General features: G+C 41.2%; 1 protein-coding gene across 1 annotated transcript in view; it reads left to right on the top strand.

Moving 5' to 3' along the window:
• LOC144688554 (serine incorporator 1-like) overlaps positions 1-27061 on the top strand; it is a 37404-nt gene extending 10343 nt beyond the window's left edge. Inside the window, exons 5-10 of the mRNA XM_078555281.1 lie at positions 1324-1461; positions 16271-16440; positions 19217-19307; positions 20311-20494; positions 24189-24419; positions 26130-27061. Of these exons, the coding sequence (XP_078411407.1) occupies positions 1324-1461; positions 16271-16440; positions 19217-19307; positions 20311-20494; positions 24189-24419; positions 26130-26268 (953 nt within the window). The 3' untranslated portion in view covers positions 26269-27061. The remainder of the gene's footprint in view (positions 1-1323; positions 1462-16270; positions 16441-19216; positions 19308-20310; positions 20495-24188; positions 24420-26129) is intronic.
• The last annotated feature ends 319 nt before the right edge of the window (positions 27062-27380 follow it).

Genomic DNA, 27380 nt, shown 5'->3' with positions numbered 1-27380 from the left:
ATAAAAGAAACAAAATGGAGGCAAATATGATGGCCTAAAGTTGTTGATCTCATTGTTGAATCTAGAAGGTTGCAGAGTGCTGAGTTTTAAGATGAGATGTTGTTCATTGAGCTTTTGTTGGGCTTCATTAGAACAGTGTAGCAGGCTGAGGACAGAAAGGTCAAACTGGGAGCACGGTGGAGAATTGAAATGACTAGTGACAGGAAGATCAGAGTAACACTTGCGGGCTGAATGGAGGTGTTTCTTAAAGTGGTCACCCGGTCAGCATTTGGTCTCCCCAGTGTAGAGGAGACCACATTGTGAGCAGTGAATACAGTATATTAATTTAAAAGATGTACAAGTAAATCACTGTTTCACATTGAAAGGAGTATTTGGGGCCTTGGGAAGAGGTAAAAGGGCAGGTAGCATCTCCTGCACTTGCATGTGACTTTTCTTATTTTTCTAAGAACACATACTGATGCCAGAATCATTTTAGTTAATCAGTTGTATTTCAATCTACATTGCCACATAATCAGATGTTTTTCAGTCAATAGGCAAAGCTTTGCACTTCCTTGTTACCTTTTTCTCTTTCCTCCTTCCCTTGATCTCACCAAACAAAACAGGAGCTTTTGAATTCAACTGTAGTGTTCCACCCTTCCGATCGCAGAAATCTTTAAGTTTTGTAGCCGGCAATTTGAAGTGTCTGCATGCACTAGTTGATTCAACTTTTTTTCTCCATTACCACCACTGCACACCTCTCTTCACACACACACACACCACCCCCCCCCCCCCCCCCCCCCCACACCCCTCCGATACCTAGAAAGCTCCTAGCTAGAAATGTTATGCATCAGAATACAGTCATCTTTCTGATTAAGACCTCATGCTATTATCTCTATCTGTCTCCCTGTTTCTGATTCTTGTTAATTGTTGATCTCTATCGCGTGCATTCTGGGTTTTTTTCTCTTTACCTTTCCTTCTCTCTTTCCTCTGTCTTACTCCACTGCTGCTCTGTTTCATATTGGTTGTAATTTTGTTTTCTATCACCTACGCTGCTAATTTGTTATTATCCAGAGTGTCATTCATTGTGGTCTGTATACAACATGAGCCCAGTTGAGCCAGAGCCAGCTTGCGTGCTGCATGGTACCTGTTGGTCTGACTTTTGAAATTTATGGTAGAAGTGTAAGAATAGGGAAGAGGAAAAAATGTAAAGAGCAAAGAAGGGGAAGAGCAATCAAGTAGGAGTATAGGGAAGAGCGACAGAAGGGGAGAGATGAAGTAGCAATGCCTTTTCTTAGATGTTAAACATCAATTTTTATAAATTCTGTTTGTTTTTTTTCCCTTTAGCCTTGTTTGTCATTGGTACACTTGGCGCATTCTGTTTCATACTAATCCAGTTGGTTTTGTTGGTTGATTTTGCTCATTCCTGGAACGAGTCATGGGTAGGAAAGATGGAGGATGGAAATTCAAAATGCTGGTATGCAGGTGAGTAATAAGTAAAAATCTGTACTTACAGGAAACAGTCTTTAGGAAATACTCAACAACTTTCACATCAAGCTGTTAGAAATTAAGTTTCTTCGAAAGCTCAATGAGTTCAATACAATGTGCTTTTGTAGAGAATGCTGTATAAAATTACCACTTTATCGTTAAGACTATGTATTGAAACTGCTTAATCTAATTGTAGCAATTCAGTTAATTTGGCATTTCTGATCGTCAGTGGAGATGTTTACAGGAAAAAATTTTGCATACATAATGCCCTGTACTGTGCTCTTGGTTATTTAGGTAATGTGCCAGTCATTCTTCAGTAGCAAGGATAAATCTACTTTTGAGCTGGCAGATTTTTATTGTGCAGGACCTATAGGAGTATTTTAGATAAGGATAGTTTGAGGGTATTGAAGACTTTTTGAACAAGATTGTCATAGCATTCTAATCTACTTGTATAATTTAGATGTAATGTGCACCAACCTTAATTATATTCAGGAATATAAAGATAATCATTTTAGCTTCCAAATTCTATTAACACACATTCAAGAAGATAGTATGTTGATGTAATAATATACTGTCACAAAAGCAAAATACTGCAGTTGCTGGAAATCTAAAATAAAAATAAAAAATGCTGGAAATACTCAGATCTGGTGACGTGTGGAGAGAGAAACAGTTAAAGCTTCATATTGACCTTTCATCAGATCTGGGGAAGGTTAAAAATGTAACAGAATTAAGTTCAGTTATAGAGGCAAGGAGTGGTGGGTTTGCGGGGTGGGGGGAGAACGAAAGGAAAGGACTGTAATAAGGTGGAAAACAGGAGACATTAAATGACAAAAGGGGTGATGATGCAAAGTAAAGTTGATAATGGGACAAGTTAAGACACAACAAATCTAGAAGAGGTGCAATATGGTTTACCCTTAAATGCCCTCTGAACAAGGGCAATTAGGGATGGGCAACGACACCTACATCCCATGAATGAATGAAAAAAAGCAGAATTATCACAAACAACTTTGGTCCAAAAACAAGAGTAATTAAACAAACAAATGAGCTGGGTCGGGATGTAGATATGGAGGTAATGATCGTAGAACTTGTTGGTCCACTTATTCTGATTCAAACATGAGAATCACTGGGAATAATGGAGTGCACTCAAACTTTGGATTAGTTATCCAACCTTAGTGCATTCACACGAAATATATCAATGGACTACTTACCACTAACAAATTGTTCAAAAAATGAAGCAAGTGAAATACCTACAAACACCTGCAAGCAATCAATTTCATGTTGTTGACTGACCAAGTCATTCCTTCCCTACAGTTGCAACACCACACTTTTATTAACAGTATTTTTTATACCTCCATTCTAGGAAGAGACTAGATGGTGTACTGAAATTACCTTATCGTCCAATTGGTATTTGTTTTGGGTCATTATAGTTTATCACCTGCTGAGCCCTTTTTTTAAACAAGTCTGCCCTGGTAGTTCCAATCATCTTTAAACATCCTTCAGTCAGTTTCCATCAGTTGGAGGGTGCTTGGCATAGTCATTAACCTCTGATATTCAGCGGGACTCGGCTACATTGGCATTCTACCAGCAGAGTTTGTATCTTTAGCCCACCAGCTATTGTTAGTTGATAGTGTCTTAACTGAAGTGGTCAAAACTATTAACTCTCAAGGTCTGCTAGCACATTTAAAACACAGCCGTTTCATCTCTGAACACCATGACATTGTTCAATTTGATAGAACTGTCTGGGAAAGCATGATTACTATAAAATTTGCTAATTCTAGTATTCTAACAGAAAAAGAACTGTCCTCAGTTCTCAAAGCACAATAGTAATTTGGTCAAGCTTTAGCATTAAGTTAATTGTTAGTAAATGCATTACTATCTTGCTCGATGTTGAGTCCAGAAGGTTGTAAAGTGCGTAATCAAAAGATGAGATGCTGTTCCACAAGCTTGTGTTGAGCCTCATTGGAACAGATGTGGGAGACTGAGGACAGAGAGGCCTGAATAGGAGTGGAATGACAGGTGACCGGAAGTTTGGAACCAGGCTTGAATGGAGGTATTCTGCAAAGCAGTCACCAAATCTGTTTTTGGTCATCTCAATGTAAAGGAAATATATACTAAACTGAAAGAAATACAAGTAAATTGCTATTTTACCTAGAGATGGTGTTTGGGACCTTGGATAGTGAGAAAGGAGGAGGTGAAGCACAGGTGTTGCATTTCCTGTGCTTGCATGGGAAGGTGCTGTAGGTGGAGGGGGTGAAGGTGAAAAGCGTTGGGGGTGACTTAAGGATTGGGTCATGGAGTCGCGGGGAGCGCGGTCTCTTCGAAATGCTGTGAGGGAAGTGGAAAATTGTTGGTAGCATCACACGCTGGAAGAGGCGGGAATATTGGACAATGATTCATTGAATGTGGAGGCTGGTGTGGAAACTGAGAAAGGGAATCCTACTGTGATTCTGGGAGGGAGTGGTAACAGCAAAACATAAGATCATAGGAAATAGGTTCAGGTGAAGACCATTCTGCCCCTCAAGCCTGACCGCCATTCAGTAAGATCATGGCTGATCTGATTGTGGCCTCAACTCCACTTTCCTACCTGACCCCCACAACCTTGACTCCCTTGTAGATCAAAAATTTGTCTAGCTCAACTTTGAATATATTAAATGACCCAGCCTCTACTGCTCTTCTGTGGAAGAGAATTCTAAGGACTAATGACCTTCAGAGAAGAAATTTCTCCTCGTCTCCATCTTAAATAGGACACCCCAACTGTGCTCTCTAGTTCTAGATTTCCCACAAAAGGGGAAACATCTTCTCAGCAACTACCCTGTCAAGTTTCTTCAAAATCTTATTTGTTTCAATAAGATCACACCTCATTCTTCCAAACACCAATGGTTATATCCTAATCTGCTCAGCCTTTTCTCATAAGACAACCCCTTCCTCCCAGGAATCAGCCTAGTGAACCTTCTCTGAACTGCTTCCAATATAAGTCCCTTTTATTAAGGAGACCAAAACTGTACACAGTACTCTAGGTGCGGTCTCACCAATGCTGTGTAAAATTGTAGTAAGACTTCCCTCCTTTTATACTCCATCCTCGCAATTAAGGTCAAGATTCCATTTGCCTTCCTAATTACTTGCTGTACCTGCATGCTAACTTTTTATGACTCATGTACAGGGACACCCTGATCCCTCTGTACCGCAACGTTCTGCAGTCTCTCTCCACTTATCATCAGCAAATTTGCCTACAATACTCTTTGTTCCTTAATCCAAGTCATTCATATAGAATCTAAATAGTTGAGGCCCCAGCATTGATCCCTATGGCACTGCACTAATTACAATTTGCCAACCTGCAAATGACCCATTCACCCTGACTCGTTTCATATTAGCCAATCCCCTATCCATGCTAATATATCACCCCAATACCATGAGTTCTTAACTTGTGCAGTAACCTTTTATGTGGCACCTTATTGAATGCCTATTGGAAATCCAAATACTCTATATCTACTGATAGCCATTTATCCACCTTATTTGTTACATCCTCAACTCTAATAAACTTATTGAACATAATTTCCCTTTCACAAAATCATGCTGAGTCTGCCTGATCATATTATGATTTTCTAACTGCTCTGCTATGACTTTCTTAATGGATTTTAGAATTTTCCCAATGACAATGTTGGGCTAACGGGCCTGTTGTTTCATGCTTTTTCTCCGTCCTTTCTTGAAGAGTGGTGTTACATTTGTGGTTTTCCAGTCCACTGGGACATTTACAGAATCTGAGGAGTTTAGGAAGATTACAACCAATGCATCCACTATTTCTGCAGCCACCTTTTTTAAGACCCTAGGATGTAGGCCATCAGTTCCAGAGGGCTTTAGTTTTAAAAAAAAAATTATTTCGTAGGATCTGGGTGTCGCTGGCAGGGCCAGCATTTTTTTGTCTACCTCTAATTGCCCTTGAGAAGGTGGCGGTGAGGTCTTCTTGAACTGCTGCAGTCCATCTGATGCAGGTACATCCATAGTGCTGCTGGAAAGGGAATTCAAGGAATTTGATACTGTGAATGGAAAGAATGGTGATTTAGTTCGAAATCAGGATAATGTGTGGCTTGGAGGGGTCCTTGCAGGTGGTTAGTATTCCCATGCATCTGCTGACCTTGTCCTTCTAGGTGGTAGAGGTCGCGGGTTTGGAAGATGTTGTCGAAGGAGCCTTGGTGAGTTGCTGCAGTGCATCTTGTATATTGGAAACACTGCTGCCACTGTGCATCGGTGATGAAGAGAGTGAATGTTTAAGTTGGTGGATGGGGTGCTGATCAAGTGGCCTGATTTGATCTGGATGGTTTCAAGCTTCTAGACTGTTGTTGGAGCCATACACTCTCCAATTACCTGGATGAGTTTCACACTCTTGACTTGTGCCTTATAGGTGATTGACAGGCTCTGGGAAGTCAGGAGGTAGGTTACCCACCACAAGAGTTCCCAGCCTCTGACCTGCTTTTGTAGGCACAATAATTTATTTGGCAGCTCCAGGTCAGTTTCTGGTCAATGGTAAGCCACCAGGATGTTACTAGCATTGTTGAATTCACCACTAATTCCACTGAATGTCAAGAGAGGATGGTTAGATTCTCTCTTGTTGAAAATCGTCATTGCCTGGCCAATTGTGTGGCGCAAATGTTACTTGCCACTTATCAGCCCAAGCCTGAATATTGTCCAGATCTTGCTACATGCGGACATGGACTGCTTCAGTATGTGAGGAGTTGCGAATGGTACTGAACATTGTGCAATCATCAACAAACATCCCCACTTCTGACTTTATGATGGAAGGAAGGTCATTGATGAAGCAAATGTTACTTACCACTCATCAACCTAAGCCTGAATGTTGTCTGGATCTTGCTGAAGGTGGTTGTTCCTAGGACACTCATTCCTGGAGCAGGTGTCCTGGGACAGAGATGATTGGCCTCCAAGAACCACATCCTTTGTGCTAGGTATGACTCCAGCCACAGGAGACATTTCCCCGATTGCCATTGACTTCAATCTTGCCAGGTACCGGGGCGCCACACTCGATCAAATGCTGCCTTGATGTCAAGAGCAGCCAGTCTCGCCTCGCCACTTGAGTTCAGCCCTTTTGTCCATGGTTGGAGCAAGGCTATAATGAAGTCAGGAGTGAGTGGCCTTAGGCAGAATCCAAACGGAGTGTCAGTGAGAAGCTTATTGCTGTCTAATTGCAGCTTGATAGCACTGTCAACAACATCTTCCATCACTTTGCTGGAGGCAGATGGGGCAATAATTGGTTGGATTGGATTTGACCAGCTTTTTGTAGACAGGACATACCTGGGCAATTTTCCACATTGTCAGGTAAATGCCAATGTTGTCGCTGTACTGGAACAGCTTGGCTAGGGGCACGGCTAGTTTTGGAGCACAAGTCTTCAGTACTATTGCCAGGATGTTGTCAGGATCCATAGCCTTTGCAGCATCCAGTGCCTTCAGCCACTTCTTGAGATAATGTGGAGTGAATTGAATAGGCAGAAGACAGGCATCTGTGGTGTTGAGGACCTTAGGAAGAGGCCGAGATCAATCATCCACTCGGTACTTCTGGCTGAAGTCCCATCAGTTTTTCTGGTACTTTTTCTTTAGTGATCATAATTGTTTTAAGTTACTCCCTCCCTTTTGCCTCTTGATTTTCTACTCTTCTTGGGATGCTTTTTGTGTCTTCTATTGTGAAGACAGATACAAAATACTTGTTCAAAGTTACTGCCATTTCGTTGTTTCCCCTTATTAATTCCCCAGTCTTACTCTCTAAGGAACCTTCACTTGCTCTAGCTGATCTTTTTCTTTTTATATACTTGTAGAAACTTTTACTGTTTGTTTTTATATTTCTTGATAGTTTTCTCTCGTACTCTAATTTCTCCCTCATTATTTTTTAGTTATTCTTTGGGAAAATTTTAGAAACCAGCAATCTTCCATTAACCTTTGCATTATATGTCATCTTATTTCAGTTTGCATCCTTCACTTCTTTAGTTAGCCATGGTTGGTGCATCCTTCTCATGGATTCTTTTTCTCTCAATGGAATATATTTTTGTTGAGAGTTATGGAATGTCTCCCTAAATGTCTGCCACTGCTTCTCTACCACCTTACCTTTTAACCTATTTTCCCAGTTTGGCCTAGCCACTCTGTCTTCATATGGTTTCAGACCCATATTTCTCACCCTCAAGCTGAATGTGAAATTCTATTGTGTTATGATCATCCTTACCTAGAGGATCCTTTACTGTAAGGTAAATAATTAGTCCTGTGTCATTACACATTACCAGGTCTAAAATAGCCGGTTTCCTGGCTAGTTCTAAGAAACTGCCCAAAATGCACTCTATGAACTCATCCTCCATGTCACCTTTGCCAATTTAATTGGCCAATTTATATGAAGATTTCAATCGCCCATGATTATTGCAGAAGCGTGGGAAATGAAATGGACGTGGTTCAGGGCCTTGTCAGCCACAGTGGGTGTGGAGGTGGCGGTGGCAATCCTCTCAGTAGAATCGGAAGGACTGGTATGAAAGCTGGTATTGCTGGAAAAGATATGAAGAGACTGAAGCGGGGAGAATGGAATAGAGTCCTTCTAGGAAGCATGGTGAGAGGTAGTGTAGTCAAGGTAGCTGTGGGAGTCAGTGGGCTCATGGTATTAGTTGATAGCCTATGGCCAGAAAAGGAGACGGAGAAATTGAGGAAGGGATGTGCTGCAGGTGGACTATATGAAGGTGTGGGAATGATGGAATTTGGAAGTAAAAGGGTGGGAGCAGGAAACGGTACTCATACAGTCACCAGTGTGCCCGGAGAAACGTGAGGTTGGGGACCCGAGTAGGACTGGAACAAAGAATGTTTCACTTGACCGAAAAAAGATGGATAGACTGACATACTAGGACTCTGAAACAAAAACAAAAATTGCTGGAAAAACTCAGGTCTGACAGCATCTGTGGAGAGAAAGACAGAGTTAACATTTCGAGTCCGTATGACTCTCCTTTAGAACTAAAGTAGAAATGTGGTGAAATGTGTACTGTTTAAGGGTGGTGGGACAGGTGAAGCTGGATAGAAGGCCAGTGATAGGTGGAGGCAAAGGAGAGATTGCAAAAGATGTCATAAACAAAAGGTCGAAGGGGTGTTGATGGTGGTGATACTGGCTAAAGGAGGTGCTAATGGTGACATTAAGAGTAGAAAGCAGGATGAACAAGTGACAGATCGCCCTAGTGGGGGTGGAGGGAATGGACGGTGTGGGGAAAAAAGATTGAAATAGGCTAAAAGTTGGGGATAAAACAAAGAATGGAAATAAATTTTAAAAATAGTAATATAAATAGGTGGAAAAATATATATATAAAAATAGTGAAGCGCTGCTTCACTTGAAAGGAGTGTTTTGGCCCTTGGACGGTGAGGAGGGGGAAGTAAAGGGGCAGGTGTTGCACCTTCTGCGATTGCGTGGGAAGGTGCCGTGGGAGGGGGTTGAGGTGTAGGGGGTGATGGAGGAGTGGACCAGGGTGTCCTGGAGGGAATGGTCCCTACGGAATGCTGACGGGGGTGAAGGGAAGATGTGTTTGGCAGTGGCATCATGCTGGAGTTGGCGGAAATGGCAGAGGATGATCCTTTGAATGTGGAGGCTGGTGGGGTGAAAAGTGAGGACAAGGGGGACCCTATCATGGTTCTGGGAGGGAGAGGATGGTGTGAGGTCCGAGGTGCGGGAGATGGCCTGGACACGGCTGAAGGCCCTGTCAACCACCATGGGTGGGAAACCTCAGTTAAAGAAGAGGGAAAACGTGTCAGAAGCACTTTTCCATAAAGTGGCATCATCGGAACAGATGCAACAGAGGCGAAGGAACTGAGAGAATGGGATGGAGTCTTTATAGGAAGCAGGGTGTGAGGAGATGTAGCCGAGGTAGCTGTGGGAGTCGGTGGGCTTGTAATGAATATTGGTGGACAGTCTATCACCGGAAATTGAGACGGAGAGGTCAAGGAAGGGACTGGAAGTGTCAGTGATGGACCATGTGAAAGTGATGGAGGGGTGGAAATTGGAAGCAAAATTAATAAATTTTTCCAGGTCCAGAGGAGAGCATGAAGTGGCACTGAAACAGTCATCGACGTACTGGAGAAAGATGTGTGGGAGGGGGCCTGAGTAGGACTGGAACAAGGAATGTTCTACATACCCCATAAAGAGACAGTCATAAGTGGGGCCCATGCGGGTACACCTTTTATTTGGAGGAAGTGAGATGAGTTTAAGGAGAAATTGTTCAGTGAGAGATCAAGTTCAGCCAGATGGAGGAGAGTGGTGGTGGATGGGGATTGTTCGGGCCTCTGTTCAAGGAAGAAGTGGAGAGCCCTCAGACCATCCTGGTGGGGGATGGAGGTGTAGAGGGATTGGACGTCCGTGGTGAAGGGGAGGTGGTTTAGGCCAGGGAACTGGAAATTGTTGATATGATGTAGGGCATCAGAGGAATCGTGGATGTAGGTGGGAAGAAACTGGACAAGGGGAGAGAGAACGGAGTTAAGATAGGAAGAAATGAGTTCCATGGGGCAGGATCAGGCTGACATGATCGGTCTACCAAGACAGTCCTGTTTGTGGATTTTGGTGAGGAAGTAGAAGTGGGCTGTCCGAGGTTGGGATAATATGAGGTTGGAAGTTGTGGAGGGAAGATCTTCAGAGGAGATGAGGTCAGTGACAGCCCTGGAAACAGTGGCTTGATGCTCAGTGGTGGGGGTCATGGTCCAGGGGGAGGTAGGAGGAAGTGTCTGTGAGTTGGCACTCAGCCTCTGCGAGGTAGAGGTCAGCACGCCAGACAACAACAGCACCACCTTTGTCAGCAGGTTTGATGACAAAGTCAGGGTTGGACCTGAGAGAATGAAGTGTGGCAAATTCAGAAGGAGACAGTTTAGAGTAGATGAGAGGAGCAGAGAAATTGAGGCGGCTGATGTCACGCCGGCAGTTCTCAATGAAAAGATCAAGAGCAGGTAAGAGGCCAGAGGGAGGGGTCTAGGTGGAGGGAGAATACTGGAGGTGGGTGAAAGGATCCGTTGAACGGGGGAAGGACTCCTGCCCAAAGAAGTGAGCATGGAGATGAAGGCGGTGGAAGAAGAGTTCAGCAACGTGCCGAGCCCAGAATTCATTGAGGTGAGGGCGTAAGGGTATGAAACGGAGTCCTTTGCTGAGTACTGAATGTTCAGCATCAAAGAGGGGAAGGTCAGGGGGTATGGTGAATACACGGCAGGGGCTGGGATTAGAAGATGGGATGGGGTCTGAGGGATGGGAAAGGGTGGAGGGCCCTAGATTGGCGTTGGTATCAATGAGTTGTTGGAGCTTGCGTTCCTTAACATCTGAAAGAAAGAGACAAAGTTTCTTGTTACGGCATCGGATGAGTCGAAGAATAAAATGAAACTGGGGGCAAGGACAGCTTAGAGATAGGGTGAGCCGGTGCTGCTGGAGGGAGAGGTTGAATGTGTTCATATAGCGGTGCATAGCACTGAGTGTGGATCTCAAGATGCGGCGAGAACAGCAGTCCGAGGAGCGTTGTACTAGGACTCTCATGGGTTTCCATAGCAACATCTTTCGTTTGAAGGAAGTCAGTGGAGTTAAAGGAGAAGTTGTTCAATGTGAGAGTAAGTTCAGTCAGGTGGACGAGGCTGCTGATGGTTGGGAGCTGATTGGGCCTCTGTTCCAGAAAGAAACGGAGGACCCTCAGACTGTCCTTGAGGGGAGATAGTGATGTAGAGAGATGTCCTTGATTATCCCCAAATAGTTAGTTCCTGCATTCTTCAACCTCTGCCCTGTCACTGCCCTCTCTTGGCTCTTCAGGTACTCGAACATTCATACTTTTGTTCGCACTGCCCTTCTCATAGAACTGATTTCATCTTGGTCAAAGTCACCAACCTTGGCATGTTATTTCTTCTTGTCCTATTTGACTTTGTCAAACATGCAGATAGGAATAGAATGATATGTTAATAATGAAGGAGTGGGTGGAGGCTCATGTGGACCATGAACACTGTCATGAATCTGCTCAGCTGGATTACCTGTTTCTGTGCTGTTAATATTATACAGGTTGAATATCTTTTATCCGAAACCTCGGGGCCAATTGCATTTTGTATTTCAGATAATATTGGTTTTCAGATGCTGCATATAAACTTGCATTCCAATAGCCTAAGCTAGCTATAGTCTAAAGTAAATAAAAGGGCTAAGGAAGTAAGATGCATCACTGACTAATAAATACAGGGTACCTATAATAAGTTTCTTTTTGACATGTTTACCACAAAAATCCCTGCAAGGTTAACAACTAGACTTCCCGTGATAAAAGTCGATGAGGTTAAAAAAAAAGTGCAGTTTTTGGATGTGTTCTGTTTTTGGATTTACGGATAAAGGATGCTCGACCTGTATGATATGTAATGATGTTTGATCGCACCATCCTCCTCCAAATTTCCTCTCTCATAAAATGCATCTCAAATGGCAGCTTCTGGTGCTGTATGGGCCTGCTCCTCTTTGTCATCTACAGCTTCTCCTTGAAGACATCATTCAAACTCATGAGATCAGTGTGTGACACTCATATTTACCTCTCAACACTGTCTTATCCCTACAACTACCTGTCTGACATTAAGAACTTGATGAACCCCAAATTTCTCCCAATATATCAAAAAGCTATTGTTTTCGGTTCCCGCTCTCCACCGCAAAAAAGTACACCGTTGCTAGTACCATCCCTCTCTGAATCCTCACACACGCTCCAATCTAATTTGTGCAACCTCAGCATCTTGTTTCAAATTGTACTCCAAACTGTGTCTTATCCATCACCAACACTTATTTACTTTCATCTTGATAACATTGCCTACCTCTACCACTGCCTTCATTTTCACTGAGCCCTTATTCACACATTAAGACAATTTTCCCTAAAGCCTTCCCTGTTTATCTCCCATACTCCAGCCTCCATAAACTCCAACTTAACCAGAATTCTGCTGCTCACATCCTGCCCTGCATTAAGCCTGCTTGTCTGGCACTTCTGCTCAAGTGGACCTACAATCGTTTCCTTCCCCTTTACTCATCAAATTTAATATCTTTGTCATCTACAAATTCACAACGTCACTGCGCTCCGTCTCTACAGCCAATTCTAACCTTGCATCTCTAGCTATCTGGCATTGACCTTCAGTGCATCTATTTCTCCCTCTGTAGCATCATTTACTAGAGTTTTGAATTGTCTCAGTCCTACTGTGCAACTTCCTCCCTAAAGTCCTTTGTCTAGTTCTGTCACTGATTTTAAAATCTTAAATCCCATCTGTCTGAACAATCATTTATTAGCATCCCTTAATTCCCATTGACAGTGTGTTATTACGTTCCAATGTGGGGTGTGCTCAAGTATTATATGATTGCAGAGTATTGGTGTATGTCATGCCAGTAAGGGATTGTGCCACAAAACAGCTAAGAACATTAAATAAGTGTGGGAAAATCTGAGGGACTATTAATCCAAATTGTAGATCCCCCACTAAATAACCACTTAGAGCAGCACTAGAACAAAATGGGAACCAGTGTAGTGATGGAAGAAGGCAAGGGAGATTTTTTTAAAGCATTTTTCATGTCATCTGGATCCTCCTCTATCCTTTTTCTAACCTTCTGCAGTCAGCACTCAAATAGAAGGATTTGACCTTTTTTATTATTTTATCTTTGTCTACATCTTTGTTAGGGTTTGTTATGGAATGAGCATTCTCTTTCCTCCCCTTTTACCTTCGTGAATTTTCATTATTTATTTCTGCCTCCCCCTGCACCCCAACCTGCCCTTGCTGCAGAAGACATTGCACGCTGCTGAGTTAAGACGAAAGGTTTTAGAACCCTACGTTACCTAACCAAATTGGAAAATTTGTGTGCAGTTTCAAATATCAGCAAGCTATTTTACTTTGGGAGCCAATACAGTAGAAAGAATCTATCTTCACAGGGCATCTGTACATACAGTATTCATTCATTTGTATTTGCTTTGCCCGAAGCTGTTGAATAAATTTTCCATGGGACACTATTAGAATGAGAAACCAAGTAACAGCTTCTCATTGTGTGGGATATTAGAAAACTCAAAAGGATGTCTGAAGACTGTACTATGGTTGTTAAGCGGTAGCTGAAGATCACTGCACGTGAAACTGAAACTCAGTTGAAGACTCATATTTAAGAATGTTTAAAAAATCTAATTCTGAAACTGAAACGCTTTTTCAAGGGCTGAAATAGGAAATTTTGAAGTGTATTCACTGCATGATTAGGAAAGTTATAAATTGCAGCATAATTAACCAAAAGCAAAATACTGTGGATGCTGGAATATCTGAAATAAAAATAGATTATGCTGGAAATATTTAGCAGGTCTGGCAGCATCTGTGGAGAGAGAGAAACTGGAGTTAATGTTTCAGGTTGTGAATTTTCAACAATAATTCTCTGTCTACTACCAGAAAAGACACTTTTAATCATCATGTTTGCTAGGATTGAGCTCTGCTGCAATGGCTTTGCAATCACTTTCTTGCTGACACTCCTTGATTAGGTTCTCATGTAAGACATGGCCACAATGATAAAGCATCAGCTGTAGAGCAGCAAGGAATCCATGCCTTCAGATCAAAAGAGTAAAAATAGTGGATAAGGAAAAAATCCTAGTGTTGGAAGACTACCAAAACAGATTATTTGATCATCCATTCATTTCCTGTTTGAGAGACATGGTTGTGTACAAATTTGTTGCTTTTTGCCTACATGAAAATGGTGGCCTGCTTCAGAAAGAATCCATTGGTTAAAAGCACTTGAGGCGTCTTGAGGTGAAAAGTGCCCTTTTAAATCCTTCTTTCCTTCCTTCCATTCCATCTTCCTTTTGTGCTTCCTTTTTGCAGAACTCACTTTTTAGAAATTTGTACTGAACTATGCTGTGGCTTCATGATTCCTGTGGTTGCACCACACTTAGGAAACAGTGTTCAATAAAGATATAGAAGCAAAATATTCCAGGTGCTGGAAATCTGAAATAGAAAAAGAAAATGTTGGAAATACTCACCAGGTCTTGTAGCATCTATGGAAAGAGAAGCAGTAAGTGTTTTGGGTGGATGACCTATGTCATTGGGCAGAGTATAAATCAGAAAATTAGAAGCACATATAACAAGAGTAATAAGGTAATCATGGGGACTTAATCTTTATATAGGCTGAGAGGAGAAGGAGTGTATAAGATCGTTTTCTAGATCAATATATTGAGGAATGTAAGCTGTGAGGAGGACAAAAAGAGACTCGAAAGGGTTGAGTTACTGAGCAAGAACATGGCATATGGGCGTATAATGCAGAGAAGCATAAAGTTATCCACTTAGGAAAATAGAAAAGCAGAATATTTTTAAATAGTAAGACATATGGAGATGTTGGTATTCAGAGGGACCTGGGTGTCCTTGTACAAAAAGTACAGAAAGATAACATGCAGTACTGCAAGCACTTAGGAAGGCAAATGGTATGTTAGCCTTTATTACAAAGGAATTGGAATTTAAAAGTAAAGAATTCTGACTATAGTAATTAAGGGTCTGGTGAGACCACGCCCTGGAGCACTGTATACCTAAGGAAGGATATACTTGCGTTAGAGGGAATGCAATGAAGGTTCACTACACTAATGCCTGGGATGACAGGATTGTCCTTTAAGGAGATGTTGACAAAACGGGGCCTATGTTCCCTAGAATTTAGAAAAATTAGTGATGATCTAATTGAAACATAAAATTCTCTAGGGATTTGACACTAAATGTTGGGAGGATAATTTCCCCGTGGGGGAGTCCAGAACTGGGGCCACAATCTCAGAATAGGAGGTCAGGCATTAGGACTGAGATTAGAAAAAAAACTCTTCACTCAAGTGTTTAGAATTTTTGAATTCTTTGCTCAGAGTTATGGATGGTCAGTTGTTGAGTATATTTAAAACAGAAATCGATAGATTTTTAGGGACTGGGGGAATTGATGGTAATGGAGATAAGTCCACCTTCACGCACTAAGGTTGATTAGTCATGATTGCATTGAATGGTGGTGCAGTCTTGAGGGCCTAATGATCTACTCCTATTTCTTATGTTATTATTTCAAATCTGAGAAGGGTATGATCATAAATGGAAATCAGACATCAGGAGAAAATGCTTTTAGGGTAAAAAGTATTTTAAATAATGTACCAAGAAATATAATAAAGGGTAAAATATTGTGGCTATTCAATTGAATACTATCATGGGGGGAAGTTGATTTGCTCCTGGGATGAACATTGATGGATTAGAGAGAGCCATTTGCCCATGACTTTTTTCATGTTCTTGACTTCAAACTCAGATGGATGTAAAAAAATGAGAGGAATTCTCTTTGACTTTTGTAACGTCTAAATGAATAATTGGTCATGTTTTGTACAGGTGCATTTCAGAATTAAGCCATTTAATGATAAGCGGACTTAGAATATGAAAATTGGGAAAAGATTTTTCAGTTTTTTGATGCAAGCCTTCTAAAGATCCTCTTGCTCGAGAATATTATCAAACCCATCATCTTTTTCTACTCGGTGAACTTTTTGACCACCACCCAGAAAAGTGCTCTCATGTTTCTAACTGAGGAGCACTATAGAGGTGTAAGTTGTCACAGTGCAGTTGCAGGAATTCAAGTATGGAGTAAACTATACAACACACAGCACTATTTCAAAGTTGTTTCACAGTAACAGATGATTTAGGCTGAGAGAGAATATTGCAGCTGTTTTTAACTTAATTGACTAGAAGTATGGTGTTCAAAAAAATGGTTTGCTCCATCAGTTAACTCATTTTTGGAGTTTTATTTTAAGTTATAATACAGCTTTGCTTTTTGTGATTTCTTTTACAGCCTTGATCGCCATCACCAGCCTGAATTACATCTTGTCTTTCATAGCAATTGTGCTTTTCTATGTGTTTTATACTAAACCTGAAGGATGTGTTGAGAACAAGTTCTTCATTAGTTTCAACATGATTCTTTGCATTGCTGTTTCCATAACTTCTATTCTTCCGAAAGTACAGGTAAGAATATACTTGCACTGTCTGATTTCCTGATATTTTTGTTTTCATACCACATACTAATATGAAAGCACAGGATCAGCCCAAGTTCTCCATCTACTTTGTTCTTGAATCAACTGCTTTAGTGCCTAAAATGATTTCCTTAGTTCTTTTCCTTATGTTTTTCCCACATTGAGGGTTGGATTGTTTTTTTTTCTTTGCGCAACTTGTTTATATTGAGAAATGGTTGTAACTAAATGGGACACATCCTTGAGTCAAATATTCCTGGTAAGCGAGCTATGATATTCGCAGTAAGCTTACCATCTACTTGAAGTGTACTTACAGAAGCGTTATTTTTAAATACCAAAGAAGAAATTGGCAAATTTTGAAGCTTAACCGTAAAAAGGAGGTCCCACCCACAAAGAGTCAAAGTTTCCCGAATACTCCTGTAAAAGTTTGAATTTTGCCAGAGCTGAATTTTAGAATTTATTTCCATAATGCTAGTTTTAGCTCTTAAGAGTTTTTGTGCTAGATATTCTCTTATGTTCAGTTTCACCAGTCACTCTCATAAACTAATTTCAGATTATCTAAGATCTGAAGTATACCTTTCATTGCCTATTTCCAGACAAATGATAGAAATACTCAGTGATTGTAGCAGAACCCTTGCTTCATATACTGACAGGTATCCTCATACTACCATGTGAATTCTATCTCTTATGAATGATGATTGTAAAACACTCAAGTGAAGCATAACTTCAAATCAACCATTTCATTATGTAGTTTCATAAGATAGGTGAATGAAGTATTTCACAGTATGAAAAATTTATTTTTCTGTGCTTCTAGTTTATGAAAAGTAAAGATAATGCTTACTGATTCATTATGGCTGCTCTGCTGTAGCTCAACTTCTCAAAGCCTAATTGGTTCAGATTTGTTTTAAAACACAGATTGCTGATGCGAGAATACTGCATGCCCAATGTGCAAGCAAGCGAGTGCACTCTGAGTTGTTCCTTAAGATAGGAGGCTTTGTCAATCACTGTTACAACTCGGGCAAATTCCCATCATCTGGTGTGTTAACAGCAGATTTCAAAGTTCTGCTTTACTTAAGTGCCCAGCAGAGTGATTCGAATGGCATGATGCCTAACTTAAGAACGATCTGCTCATAGTCTGAAATATTTGACATTCTGAATAACGATCTTGTAATGAATATCTCAACATCCTGAGTGTGAATTAATTTTCAGACTACTATATGTTTAAGAAAAATTCAGCATGCAACACCTTGAATCAAACATTAGAGAAAAAAATAAACATTTCAGACTGGGCCGCACCATCAAAAACTTTGGCATGAACTCCTTTTCAGTCCTCACGCTCATTTAATTATGTTTCAGTTTAATATCGTAAATGAAGTAGTGTCAGTAAATCCATTTAACGTTGCCAGTTTCACATTAAAGTTGTTTGCTACAGATTTCCTCTTCTGTTCCCTACCTGTGCACAAAACCTTTCCCGCAGTGCTTCCGCCTTTGCCCTCAGTCCCTCTTTCCCCCACCCCTGCTGCCGCCTTGTCTCCCGGTGTTACTGTCCAGCCTGCCTCCACCAGACCCTGTCCCCCACCAACCAACCAATGTCGCTGTCCGGCCTGCCTGCACTCACCCGCTGTTCCTCTCTGGCCTGCCTCTCTCCACACCCCCTGCCATCTGACATTGCTCTCCATCCTGCCTGCCCCCCAACTTTGCTGCTTGCTTCACTCCTGGCTCCTGTTCTGCACCGAAGCTCCTGGTCTCCATCTATTGGCAGAAGTTAGTCATTGCAGGTAGTCCCTGTATTCCAGCAGCTCCCTGCACTGACCAATTTCTGCCACTAGACGGAGCCTGGTCAATCTAAAATTATTGCACTGAGGTGACTTTAATTTGTAAAAATTATATCATGTATTTTACTTATTTTATATTTAATGCTTTAATTTATTTTGCCAGTTATTTCAGCTGTGCATTCATTAGGAATGCACAGTACAGTATTTCAACTTGTACTTTGATTTTCCGGGTGGCAGTTGTCTGAAGGAGCCTAACTCTGGCTTTAACATTGGTTCCTATGGAACCCATGATTCACTTAGTCATTTCACTTAAAGTCGCGATTTTCAGGAATGCAGCCACAACTTTAAGTGAGTTCTCCCTGTATTTAAAAGGCTAGTAGAGATCATGTTTGGGAGCCTTATTCCGATAACTCTAAATTTAAGAACTAAATTTATATGTTACCACTTTTTTTGTTTTATGTGACTTTCCTTCATGAATGAGTACATTTTTGACTCCAGTAACATACAGCCTGTTGTTACTTAGAGTTAAGTCAAACCATTGCAACTGGAAAATTACACTTGCTGACAGACTAAAGGGGGAAAGAGAAGAAAGGAACTTGGAAAAAGAGGAATTTCTGGTTTCAGTGCATGGAAAGACAAAGCAACTTGGCTGTATTCATTTAAATTATGATTTTTGGTGCATCTCAAATTTTCATGATGTTTCTCTGCTTTTTTGCTAGTTGTAAATCTCACTGCGATATCTAGTCAAATGATAGAATGACTCGGGGATTGTAGCAGAACCCTTGCTTCACATACTGAAAATTATCCACGTGCTGCCATGTGAATTGACCTACTGGTGATCTTCCCCACTCCAATGACTAATTTCTTCGAGTGTACTATTTACTTGCTTTGATTCCAGTAACATTTTTACTAGGAATGTTACTAAGTTGGGGTTCAAAATGTTTAATGCACTGTTATGTATATTTTCCTAAACTATAATGTTTTTAACTTCTATAGGAAGCGCAACCTCGGTCTGGTCTTCTTCAATCTTCAATCATCACACTGTATACTATGTATCTCACATGGTCTGCAATGTCTAATGAACCCGGTAAGCCCCCACATTTTACAAAAGGGTTTGGCTAAGGATAAAGTGTTCTGTGCTTTCATATGACATATGCGATTTGAAAATTGCATTCCTGGAGGGTCCCACTGGATCCCGCTGCCTCGGGAAACATGCAAATTTCACAGGGAAGGTAATAGAATGGCAGGGAAGGAGGAATGGGAAACCCGCTTGCTTCCAATTAACAGTCCATTAAGCTCATTGTTAACTTGCCAGTGAGGGCGAGAATGCAATTTTCAAAATAAATTGCCAAATCCGAACAATTTGGTGCACATTAGTGCACGACTGTTGGGTTCAAAGTGGGCAGAAGTTAAAGTTTTCTAAGTTGAAAAATATTGGGAGCTGGGGGATCTTGCACCAAATATTGCACTTTACCTGCATTTGATCGCTTTTGTGTTTAGTGAGGCTGCTGGCCCTCCAAGGTGCAACCTACCTGCTCTCTTCTGCAAGGCAACGGCAGGCCCTATCATGGCTGCTATCTGCCTTTGCAGATTGCACTCTGTGTGCAGCTGCAACCTCCTGACAATGTTTGGTGCCACTAATTGGGCACTGAGCTTTCCTCCAGCCCAATTAGGGCATTTACATTTCAAGATAGCATTGTGTGAGTGATGCAGTTGCAGTGCAAGCTCGGGACCCGGAAATTATCCAGATGTCGGGTTTCCAACTCCAATTTGAAAATTCAGTTAGTTCCATGTAAATAATGTCAGCTTTTGAGCTATTTGTCATGTGGATAACCTACCAAGTATATTGGGCCAGATTTTAACTTCTAAGTAGTAGATTTTCAATGGGTTAAAATTGAGCCCATTATTTCTATGGAATCATTTTCCAGCATCTTAATCATTGGAGCTCCTTGTTATTCAATTTCTACAGTTTGTTTCATTATTTAATCAGCTGTAAAAGCATTGCTCATGTACACACCCACTTAAAATTAGTATAATTTGTAGGTCAAGACCTAGCAATGTTTAAACTAGATCTTGTGCCTCATTTTCAGACCGACAATGCAATCCTAGCCTTTTGAACCTTATTAAACAGTTGGCGGCACCTACCTTGAGTCCAGCCAATAGGAGTGAACTTTTAGTAAATGAAACACCTTCACCTCCAATCTCAATGCAGTGGTGGGATGCACAGAGTATTGTTGGACTCACCCTCTTCATTCTATGTCTACTATATTCAAGGTATGGTCTGAGCAGGAATTGTTAAGCTACTTTATCATTAAAAATTGTTAAATCGGACATTTAATTCAATGGTACTATATTTTTCATTCAGCTGTTTATTGGAATTGTATGGGTATGTTTGCTAGAATTAGGTTGAATGGCCAGTACATCTGGCCAATGACCTGAAGCAACCTGATTTCCCTATTCTTCTAGAAAAGCATGTAACTTAAAACCTTTGGTTGTAGGAAGACCAGCTGTGGCAACACATGTAGGAAAGATAAATTCACACTTAGAATTGTAAATATAGCAATATTAATAACATCCATTTTGAAATAGGTGGGTCTGAGGGATATATTCTGAGAAATGAAAGGGCACAATTGCATTTATACCCAAATATGAGCACAAAGATTGATCCCTATGTTTGAATGAGGCATCCTTACTGCGTCTCATTAGTGAACTTGCGAGCTGGGGACACCTAATGGGTCAAGCAGCTAACTGGAGAAGAGGCCTACAGTAGCCCTCTGGTAAGTTCTTAAAAGGGACTAGAAGAGGGGGTTGATGGAAGGTAGTGGTGGCCGGCAGGGGGGATAAGTAGGGAGGGTGGTTGAATCCAACGCTACTTGTTGCATATGGCCAATCAGAGAACATGCTCTTTATCCCCACTCAAGTCAAAGGCCAGCTCTAATTCTATGTGCTCTCATTTTTGTAAATCTCTTAAGTGGAAATTTACTGATTGCCTTCTGGAAATACATGTTCACAGATATATTCCTTAGTGTCGGGTTTCCTGAGTTGTAGAGAACCTGTGCAGATGTTGTTGCATTCAAATTACTGTCAAAATATCAGGAACAGAGCCTTATTTAAATATTATAGTTACAAACCTGCTTTTCCAGAATGCGTTACTCAGGTGCCCAAAACCCAACTCGCACAAAACCGAAACATGCATGTTGGTGGCATGTTCCCTGAATTCCTTGATTTAAGGCCCCCCACCCTGACCCTCTTAGTCTCGTTGTGGAGGTGGTAAAGCTCCCTTCGTTGTTCTCCGACTGGAGCTGTTGAGTATCTCCCAATATATGTAAACATTAAAATCTGTAGCTGCAGCATGTACTCTGGAGATGGAGGGCTGAATATTGAGTCTAGTAGTGGGGCATTTTCTTTGATGGTGTTTGAGTTTCTTGCAACTGTATCCATCCATACAAATGGTGAATATTCCATCCGCTTTTGACTTGAGCCTTGTAGCTCATAGGAGACTTTGGAGATTGGGATGAGCCATTCATTACAGAATATCCACCTTCTATCTTAGTATGGCTGGTCCATTTAAGCCTCTGGTCATTGGTGACCAGCAGGATTGATGATGATTTTGATTGGTTATGATGGTTCTGTTGAAGGTCAAGGAGAGCTAGTTGGGTTTTCTCTTGATAGGGATGGGTGCTGTCTGACCCTTAAATTTCATGAATATTGCTTGGAACTTGTCAGCTGTATGGATGTTATCCAGGTCCTGTTGTACGCTGCCATGGAATGGCTGTAAATGGAGGTAAACACTAGATCATCAGCAAACAGTCCTACCTCTGACCTTTATAATGGAATAGGCCATTCATGAAACAGCTGAAGATTGTAGGACTGAGAACACTTCCCTTAGAAACTCCTGCAAAAATTTCCTGGGGGCTGCAGTCGTTGACCTCTGACAACTGCAACCATCTTCCATTTTAAGTAAGGTATGACTCTAACCCCTGGAGGATTTTTCTTTTAACTACTGCTGACAATTTTTGTGAGGGTGTCTTGGTTCCAGACCTAGTTGAATGCATCTTTAATGTGAAGAGCAGCTAATCTCAGCCCTCCTAAATTGGCTGAATTTAATGTTAATGCTGTTACTGCATGCATTCCAGCTGAAGTGAGTTTTTAAAATTCTTCATTGGGATCTGAGCGTTACTGGCAAGGCCACCATTTGTTGCCCAATGCTCTTCAGCAGGTGATGGTGAACTACCATCTTGAACCTCTGCAGTTCACCTGCTTTAGATACACTCACAGAGCTGTTAGGAAGGGAGTTCCGGGCTTTTTGACCCAGCGACAGTGAAGGAATGGCAAAATATTTCCAAGTCAGGTTGGTGGTATGTGGTTTGGACGAGAACTTACACGTGATGGTGTTCCCATGCGTCTGCTGCCCTTGTCCTTCTAGGTGGTAGAGGTTATGGGTTTGGAAGATGCTGTCAAAGGAGGTTTGGTGAGTTACTGCATCTTGTATATGGTACACACTGCTGCCATTGTGCGCCCGGTGGCCGAGGGAGTGAATGTTTAAAGTGGGAGATGGGGTGCTGAACAAGGGGGCTGTTTTATCCTGGATGGTGTTGAACTTCCTGAGTGTTGTTGGATCTGCACTCATCCAGGCGTATATTTCATCACACTCCTGACATGCCTTGTAGATGGTGAACAGTCTTTGGAGAGTCGGGAAGTAAGTTACTCGCCACAGAATTTCCAGCTTCTGACTTGCTCTTGTAGCTACTGTATTTATATGGCTGGCTGAGTTCAGTTTCTGGTCAATGGTAACCCCTAGGATGTTGGTGGTGGGGGATTTAGCGATGGTAATGCCATTGAATGTCAAGGGGTAGATGGTTAGATTCTCTCTTATTGAAGATGGTAATTGCCTGGTACTTGCCACCTATCAGCCCCAGTCTGAATGTTGTCCAGGTTTTGCTGCATCTGGGCATGGACTGCTTCAGTATCAGATGTTGCGAATGGTGCTGAGCATTGTGCAATCATCAGCAAACATCCCCACTTCTGTATTTATGATGGAGTGAAGGTCATTGGTGAAATAGCTGAAGATGTTTGGGCCTAGGACACTACCCTGAGGAACTCCTGCAGCAATGTTATGAGACTGAGATGATTGGCTTCCAACAACCACTACCATCTTCCTTTGTGCTCGGTATGATTCCAACCAGCGGAAAATTTTCCCCCTGATTTCTATTCACCTCTTTTGTCCATGTTTGGCCTAAGGTTGTAATGAAGTCTGGAACTGAGTAACCTTGGTGGATCCCAAATTGAACATCGGTAAGCAGACTATTGCTTTATATGTGCTGCTTAGTGTCAACAACACCTTCAATCACTTTGCTGATGATCGAGAACAGACTGACGAGGGAGTGTTTGGCCAGATTGGATTTGTCCTGCCTTTTGTGGACAAGACATACCTGAGAAATTTTCCATATTGCCAGGTAGATGCCAGTGTTATTGCCTTACTGGCACAGCTTACTGCAGCACCAGCCTTCAGTTCGCCCAGGATGCTGTCAGGGCCTGTAGCCTTTGCTGTATCCAGCAAACTGCCTTCAGCTACTTCATGATATCACGTGGAGTGAATCGAATGGGCTGAAGACTGGTGTCTGTGTTGCTGGGGACTGCAGGAGGAGGCCAAAATAAATCATCCACTCAACGCTTCAGGCTGAAGTGGTTGCAAATGTTTCAACCTTGTTTTTTGCACTGACATACTGGGCTTCCTCATCATTTGAGGATGGGGATGTTAGTTATTCTATTGGCTACCACCATTCACACCTGGAAGTGGCAGGACTGCAGAACTTTGATCTGTTGATTGTAGGATTGCTTGCTCCTATTGCATGTTGCTTCCGGTGTTTGGCGTGGATGTGGTCCTGTGTTGTAACTTCACCAGGTTGGCACCTCATTTTTAGATACGCCTGGTGTTGTGCTGATTATTGTAATTTTCTGTTTTCAGCATTCGTTCCTCGAACAACAGTCAGGTGAATAAGCTAACACTCTCGGGCAGTGAGACTGTCATGTTGGATGACTCCTTGGCTGGAGATGCAGTTGGCATTGAAGGAGGAGATGGAGTACGAAGAGTCCACGATAATGAGCAGGATGCAGTCCAGTATAGCTATTCATTCTTCCATTTCATGCTTTTTCTGGCTTCACTGTACATTATGATGACGCTTACAAACTGGTACAGGTAAGTAATTGCATTATAGCACAGACTTCTTTTCAAAGGGTGAATTATTCCTCAGTATTAAATTTAATGCAATTTTATAAATTGGAAGTAGATCTTAATTGTATCTCTGTCAGTTCTTGGTGGGAATACAATACTAAGTCAACTATAATTTAAGCACATGTGCTTCCTTTACTTTTTATATAACTTCTTACGATATAATCCAAGCCATACTTCCCCTGCATTAGTTGGTTTGATGGAGTATGCATGCACTCAAAATAATTTGAAGTATGATGGTGGATAAATCTACACTGAAATAACACCAATACTTTGGGTTTATCATTTGATAGTAGAATAATTTCACAATTGCAACCATAAAATGACTAATAAAGCAAAACCTACCACTTATGGTAAGTCAGGTGGACTCTGTGTCACTTGTGCTCTGCCACCTGCCACTCGTACGTTCTGCTTCAAGATAGCATTTAATTCTGTTCCCCTCCTTATGGACCAAATGGCCGCCACCTGTGCTAAGATCCTATTCTACAAATTTAACACTTGGAAGCCATAATAGGGAAATAGATAATTTCATATTGATGCACCAGGTAGGAGATTCTGTGCTATGTTTATGATTAAAACACATTGAACAGAGGAAAAGGAGGTTTACTTATAAGATCATAAGAAATAGGAGCAGGAGTAGGCTGTTTAGCCCATCTGCTCTGCCATTCAATAAGACCATGGCTGATCTGATTGTGGCCTTAACTCTATTTTCCTGCCTGTCCCCCATAACCCTTCATTCCTTTCCAATAAAAAATCTGCCTAACTCAGCCTCGAATATATTCAGTGATCCAGCCTCCACTGCTCTCTGAAGAAGAGACTAATGACTCTCTGAAAGAAGAAATTCCTCCTCCACCTCTGCCTTAAATGGGTGACCCCTTATTTTTAACCTGTGACCCCCAGTTCGAGATTCCCCCATGTGAGGAAACGTGCTCTCAGCATCTACCCTGTCAATCCCTCTCAGAATCTTATTTGTTTCAATAAGACCACCTCTAAATTAATTGAGTATACGCCCAACCTTTCCTCATAAGACAACTACTTCACCCCAGGAATCAGCTTTGTGAACCTTCCCTGAACTGCTTCCAATGCAAATATATCCCCCTTTAAGTAAGGAGACCAAAAATGTGCAAGGTGCCGTCTCACCAAGGCTCTGCACAGTTGTAACATGACTTTCCTACTTTTATACTCCATCACCCTTGCAATAAAGGCCAGCATTCCATTTGCCTTCCAAATTATTCGCTTTACTTGTATGCTAACATTTTGTAATTCATGTACAAGGACACCCAGTTCCCTCTGCACTGCAGCATTCTGCAGTCTCTCTCCATTTAAATAATATTCTGCTTTTCTATTCTCCCTGCCAAAGTGGGCAACCTCACATTTTCCCACTAGATACTTCATCTGCCATTTTTTTTTTTGTCCACTCACTTAACCTATCTATATCCCTTTTTAGATTCTTTGTATCCTCCTCCCAACTTGCTTTTCTATCTATCTCAGTATCATCAGCAAATTTGGTTACAATGTGGTTAGCCTGTACTGCACCTCCCAAGCAATTGTATGTTATGTGAAATCTTGTGAGTATGCAAAGTGGAAATTTCTTGTGGTGACACCCCTTTTTTGTTTTGGGAGTGATTGAAAAGCTAACAACTTTTTATTTTTAATTATTTGTTTTCCCCTCTACAGCCCTGATGCTGATTTCAAAACAATGACAAGCAAATGGCCATCTGTGTGGGTGAAGATCACTTCAAGCTGGGTCTGCCTTCTGTTGTATATCTGGACATTGGTGGCCCCTCTTATCCTCACTAATCGTGACTTTGACTAGAGTACTGCATTCTTGTTTGACCATGATTGCCGAATTAAACAAAGTCCATCTAACCTGAAACGAAATGGTATAGCTATTGATTTTTTTTAAAAAAAGCATTGCATACCGCAAAACATTTATTGGGCCTATTGCACTGAACCATTGCATAAAACAAAAAATAATGTTTTTAGCCTTAATATTATCATCTCCAGATAAATATGCACTTTGTTGCATCCTATTGAAATTGAAAAGCTATAAGAATGGGGAGGTTGCTCTGGGGGAGGGTGGTCAATTTTAAAACTCTTAATTTAGGTTGTCTATCATAGGTTGTAAGGCAGTTTTGATGGAAGCTCTTTACAGTTTCCCAAAGCATTTATTGCTGCTTTTCAGAGGCTTGCTGTTATGTTCTATGTGTTTATGCTCCATTTGCTTTTTAAAATTGAAGATTTTAATAAGGTATCGTCAAAAATTGTGCACTTTTTTGTGCATGGTATAAATCACATAGGTGTTATGGTTAATAAACATGCCATTATTCTTCTGTACTTGTAAGACCAAAACAAAAAAAATAAGAGTTCAATAATGACTTGTACCCAATATTTAACTTGTTTTGTATATCTAGTAGAAAACATTATGGATAGAAATAGGCCAACGAGGGAGTGAGCCAAAATTTTTCATGCATGTTGCAAATGAAGCCTAGTCCAAACAATCTTGTCTGTAAAGAGTTTATATTAAAAAAGATAGAAAAGATGATTGCTAAACCATCCTAACCAAACTTGTATTAAGCATTTAGCACTATTAAAGTACTGAAGAATAAGTGTTATCGTGTGTTATTTTCTCTTTTTTTCTCCAAAATGTATAACTGAAGCTTTCTTATTAATGATGAGCAAGCTTGTTTGATGCTATTAGTAATCAAAACTGAAAAAAAATAAAACTAGTTGAGACAGGATAAATTTGTTTTTACTCAGAATAGTTAATTTTGTAAGATTAATCTGGTCAATGAAAGTTAAGAAACAAGCATTTTTTACCCAACCCACACACTTTTTGAAGGGAAGGAAAAGAAAAAGGGAGTTGTTTTATATTTGTTGGGTGTGGGTGTCGCTGGCGAGGCCAGCATTTATTGTGATTCCTTATTG

The sequence above is a fragment of the Cetorhinus maximus genome, chromosome 13 (genome assembly GCF_964194155.1).
Source record: "Cetorhinus maximus chromosome 13, sCetMax3.hap1.1, whole genome shotgun sequence".
NCBI classification, from domain to species: Eukaryota; Metazoa; Chordata; class Chondrichthyes; order Lamniformes; family Cetorhinidae; genus Cetorhinus; species Cetorhinus maximus.
This window is presented reverse-complemented; position numbering and strand designations above follow the sequence as displayed.